The following is a 4,391-nucleotide window of genomic DNA, read 5'->3' as shown; positions in this document are numbered from 1 at the left end:
ACCCGGACATTTGGCATGAATGGATTGGTTGAACGGGAGTAAAGCATTTCCAATAATTTTTTCAACCAATACATTCATGCTAAGTTTCAGGGTGCTCGGGTGCTGGATCGGCGAACTCTTTGTTAGGAACGGCCCCCAGGGCCGTGGCTGTGGTGGACAGCGCGTCACCGTTAATAACGGGCAAACACGGGCAAACACGGGCAAACAAGCGCCTGTTAAGACACACCCTAATGTGCTAGGCTACCGTTTATTAACGCCGACAGAGCTAGCATCCATTGCCGTCTCCATACCAAACCACGGCGACTGTCCCATCAGTCGCCAGTCCCATCAGTCGCCAGTCCCAACAGTCGCCAGTCCCATCAGTCGCCCCGCCATCTATGCTAGCGACGCCACCGCCATCGCACACCCGCTGCTTCGTCCCGCCCCTCACCATGATGAGCAGCTGGTTTTCGCGCATGATCGCCTCCTCCGCCGCGGCCACTCCGCCCGCCGGGCCGCAGTTCATCGTCATCGGCTCCGGCGTGTCCACTGCCATTCCCCGAATTTCATGCGTCATGCGCCCGAAGCCCGGCGACGCGTGCAAGACCTGCCACGACGCCGTCAACAACCCCTCGGGCCCGAACAGGCGCGGCAACGTGTCCGCCCTGGTCCGCCTGGGCGGGAAGAACATCCTCATCGACTGCGGGAAGACCACGCGCGACGCCGCCATTACCCACTTTCCTAAGAACGGCGTCCGGAACGTCGACGCCGTCGTCCTCACGCATGGCCACGCAGATGCTATTCTGGGCCTTGATGACTCGCGAGATATTCAGCATGGCTCCACGAAAAAGGAACTTCCCAACGGCGAAACGCAGTGGATACCCCCAAATCCCATGCAAATCTTTTTGAATGAGGAAACCATGCGCGTGTGTCAGACTGTCTTTCCGTATTTGGTCCCGGAGGACCAGCGCATTGCCTCGGAAACGTCGACGGAATCGGGAGATCAGTGTTGTGATGGGGAAAAGAAGAAAGACATTCCGAGGCGAGTGGCCACCTTGAAATGGAATCCATATCCGGTGTCTGAATATTTCGTCCCTTTTCGACCGGTTGAAGACGTTGACGTAACATTTACACCATTTCCGATGTGGCATGGGGGTACTTATGTCTGTATGGGTTTCTTGATTAAGATGCGGGAAGCTCCCGATGCGGACGAGGTGGTTATTTTATATATGAGCGACCTTAACGACTTGCCTGATGATTCGGATAGCTTCATCACCGAGGTAAAGGATATAGACCTGCTCGTCGTTGACATGCTCACCAAGTCTACCCTCAATAGATCACATTTTGACTATCAAGCCTCAATAGACATGGTGCGCCGCTTGAGACCGAAGAAGGCCGTCGCCGTAGGTATGACTTGCTCCCTCGGCTTACATGACGATGTCAACCGAGAACTTGCTGAGCTGGATAAAGAAGGAATCGACTTTCGTTTGTCCTTTGACGGACAAGTGTTTCAATTCTGATCCATTGCATTTGAGTTTCCGGCGTTTTTGCTCACCCTCACTTCTAAGACCCGGTCAGGGAGTTTGAGGATGCTGCAAATGATCTCACCTGCTCTGAAGCACTTGGTGAAAAGGAGGAACACAAAAATTCCATTCTTGTGAAAATGCTACACGTATCTCCGGAAATTTTTGTGAAACAGCTTCTTGTAGGGTTTAAATATGAACGAGGTCACCTGTAACGCTGAAATTATTGCTTCATCGCTTGAAACTTGCTTTTTTCCGGTTCGATTCTACAACAGAAGAAGTATCAAGCACGAATCTTTCTGCTAGAGCCACATTCTCTTGTACTCTAGAGGGAGCCTAGAGTATTTTCGAGAAGAGGGCAACTCTTCGCGTTTATTCGTCAGCCAACACACTATATTTACCAACCACGTTTATTTATCAAAGCTGAATTCCCTGGAAAATTTGAGAATGCAAAGCTTGAAGAAGATTACTTTTCTCCACTTGTGAGAACTGTTCTTCGAGTGACGAAGCAGGCGTGGTTTAAAAAGAAAAACGACAACCGAAAAATTGTGCAGGATGACGGCACGCGCAGTGTTTGACAAAAGATTCAAAACCTTACCGCGATTTGCGTATTCCCAAATCCAGGAGCAACTGACAATGGAATATCTCTCCACATAGTACCATTGCTCATTCTCCCATGTAAAGCTGCGGCCCTTCTCTTCACCATTTTCTTCGTCATATCTTCCTTCGATGGTGGGGATATTTATGTGTGATAAGTGCATAGCATGGAAAGATAAAACCAAGAAAGAAACTGCCCGCACTGGCCCTGATAGCCCTCGGGCATTTTTGAGCACACCGACGACGACGACGAAAACACATGATCATGCTTTGATACCCCCCGGAGAGAAAAACGTTGACCATGATTACATCTTCAGCGTGGCTGCCCCTGTCCCCCAGCACGGGCAATTTAAAGTGGAGAACCAGTCTTCAATTCTACCAGTGCAGCCACGGGCTTCTATGTGGCAAAGGCTGAAATGGGCCTTCATCCTATCCGTTGGCTGTAAAAATTCTCTGTCTCGATTGAGTAGCGCGGAATTGAAACTCGCGATCGGGTCAGCGCTGGAGGCCACGCTCATGGGAAGCGCACTTGTTCTCACAGTGAGCCTGCAGATTCAGGAAGTCGTGGGAGGGAGAGGCGGGCTCAAGCCAGATGGTGGCCATTATGTGGCGAGATATACCTTTGTCATTGCATCTGCACTATCCTTTGCCTTATGCTTTTACGCGATCATGTCGTCCTTTGTCCTGCTACTAGAACTCTCCCCGTGTCCGCCGAGGTACGTAAGTCGGGATGAGAATGCAAACAGGAGCGCTTCCTTTCTCGTGCAAAAGTGCAGTAGAGAACGCAACCCATAGAGGCGCTACAGTGACACGGGAAAACATCTGACACGTCTATGAAATGCATCCTTTCTTCTGCGGTCATTGCGAATGTGGTGTGCTATGCCATGTTTCCCAAGGCACGCGAAACTCATGCTTGGGAAGATGTCGGGCTGGCTAAGCGCCCCCAAAACGTGCACCTTTGTCGCGGCGCTCTGCCTAGGCGTCGCGGCCCTGGCGGCAAACTTCCTCGGTCTGGACGGACGCACCGCGCTGGTAACTTCCTCCATCTTGGCAGTTGGCCTGGCCGCGGCGCTCGCAAGCATCCCCGTGATCATTTCGAGAGCCCGCCAGCTGCGGGAGGGCAGCGTCTACGCACGGGGCGACAGCGATGACGAAGGCAGTCTTGATCCGTTTGAGGGTGGCCTGGAAACAGACTTTGACGGGCGGACGAACAGGCAAGTGTGCCCGCGTGCGGCGTCGATGGAAGCAAAAATTCAGCCTCTGCTGTCCCCGCTGAGCGCCGGGCTAGGCTATTTCGGGCCATAACTTTTTCCATCATTGAACATGCTAAAAGCTTTTTACTTGACGTTTTCGGAAAACGAGCGAGAGGGTTGTCCCCCTGATGTGGCACATCCTTCTTTTCAAATTTGCACGTTTTAGCAAGGGAGGTAGGTAGGTAGGTAGTACAAGGAATGCCTGCAAGCCGGGGGGTGTGCCACTTCTATATACAAGCCTGAAGACAAATACAAAATGGTCGTTGAAAATATATCGTGAGGATTGCGTTTGTTCATGCTCGTCAAAAGCTTTCTCCAAGTCGTTGCCGAGCAGATGGTGGGCCTTGTACGGGTTCCATCGGCTCGATGCGGTCGGGGGACAGCCGCTTGCCGAGAACGGCAGTAGTAGTACCACCGAGGGGATAGCCTGGCCCCCCAGGCAATAGGCCGAGGGCCAAATGTTGACCAGCACTGGTGGGAGTCGGGGTAGGGGCGGGGAGGGCTCTGGAAAAGGGAAGGATGCCGGCGTTGGGTGGGCTCGGCAACGGCTGATACGACGAGGACGTGAGGGCCATGGGTAAGCCGGTGATGCCCTTTGGAGTTGCGAGAGGGTCGGATGGAAACTCGCTGTTGTTCGGGGTGCCCAAGTACATGAGGCCTTCTGAAGCAACTCCCGGGCCGGGGGTGGCCCTGCCGCTTGCCATGGGGGCGAGGGTGTTTGGGTTTGGGGTGTTGATGGAAGTGAGGGCACCCGACGACGGGTTCCACGACGGCAGCCATCTGGAGGTGGCCGGGCTCAACACATGCCCCCCCGCGCCCGCGGAGGGAAGGCCCGACATGACTCCGCTCGGAGGCCCGCTGCGATGCGACAGCGGCTGCAGGCTGAGGGAGGAGGATTGCGGTATGACGAGCTTGAGCTCGTGGCGGAACTTGTTCTTGATCTCGGCGGCCGAGGTGCGCGGGTGGTGGGGGTGGGGGTGGGGGTGGTGGTGGTGGTCGTTGTTAGCGGGGTGCGGCGGCGGCGGTTGGTGGTGCGGTG

At 54.2% G+C, this 4,391-nt stretch overlaps 5 protein-coding genes; 3 read left to right on the top strand and 2 right to left on the bottom strand.

The window, feature by feature from the left end:
• The first annotated feature begins 377 nt into the window (after positions 1-377).
• CHC_T00000881001 (hypothetical protein) lies at positions 378-2,207 on the top strand. XM_005711074.1 is given in 2 exon segments: positions 378-1,499; positions 1,500-2,207. The coding sequence occupies 1 exon segment, from the start codon at positions 378-380 to the stop codon at positions 1,497-1,499; it is 1,122 nt and encodes a 373-aa protein (XP_005711131.1). The 3' UTR covers positions 1,500-2,207.
• A 24-nt stretch (positions 2,208-2,231) lies between these two features.
• Positions 2,232-2,894, top strand: CHC_T00000880001 (hypothetical protein). Its single transcript, XM_005711073.1, has one exon. The coding sequence runs from the start codon at positions 2,232-2,234 to the stop codon at positions 2,892-2,894; it is 663 nt and encodes a 220-aa protein (XP_005711130.1).
• Positions 2,895-2,899: 5 nt separating this feature from the next.
• Positions 2,900-3,010, bottom strand: CHC_T00000879001 (hypothetical protein). Its single transcript, XM_005711072.1, has one exon. It carries the CDS (start codon positions 3,008-3,010, stop codon positions 2,900-2,902), a length of 111 nt encoding a protein of 36 aa, XP_005711129.1.
• A 10-nt stretch (positions 3,011-3,020) lies between these two features.
• CHC_T00000878001 (hypothetical protein) lies at positions 3,021-3,404 on the top strand. The gene has a single exon (XM_005711071.1). It carries the CDS (start codon positions 3,021-3,023, stop codon positions 3,402-3,404), a length of 384 nt encoding a protein of 127 aa, XP_005711128.1.
• A 110-nt stretch (positions 3,405-3,514) lies between these two features.
• Positions 3,515-4,132, bottom strand: CHC_T00000877001 (hypothetical protein). Its single transcript, XM_005711070.1, has one exon. It carries the CDS (start codon positions 4,130-4,132, stop codon positions 3,515-3,517), a length of 618 nt encoding a protein of 205 aa, XP_005711127.1.
• Between the last annotated feature and the right edge of the window lie 259 nt (positions 4,133-4,391).

The sequence above is a fragment of the Chondrus crispus genome, genomic scaffold, assembly GCF_000350225.1.
Source record: "Chondrus crispus Stackhouse genomic scaffold, scaffold_677, whole genome shotgun sequence".
In the NCBI taxonomy this organism is placed as follows: domain Eukaryota; phylum Rhodophyta; class Florideophyceae; order Gigartinales; family Gigartinaceae; genus Chondrus; species Chondrus crispus.
This window is presented reverse-complemented; position numbering and strand designations above follow the sequence as displayed.

Bases quoted from the DNA above. Each gene is read 5' to 3' on its own strand.
- CHC_T00000881001 (XM_005711074.1), top strand. From the start codon at position 378: ATGCTAGCGACGCCACCGCCATCGCACACCCGCTGCTTCGTCCCGCCC.
- CHC_T00000880001 (XM_005711073.1), top strand. From the start codon at position 2,232: ATGGTGGGGATATTTATGTGTGATAAGTGCATAGCATGGAAAGATAAA.
- CHC_T00000879001 (XM_005711072.1), bottom strand. From the start codon at position 3,010: ATGAGTTTCGCGTGCCTTGGGAAACATGGCATAGCACACCACATTCGC.
- CHC_T00000878001 (XM_005711071.1), top strand. From the start codon at position 3,021: ATGTCGGGCTGGCTAAGCGCCCCCAAAACGTGCACCTTTGTCGCGGCG.
- CHC_T00000877001 (XM_005711070.1), bottom strand. From the start codon at position 4,132: ATGGCTGCCGTCGTGGAACCCGTCGTCGGGTGCCCTCACTTCCATCAA.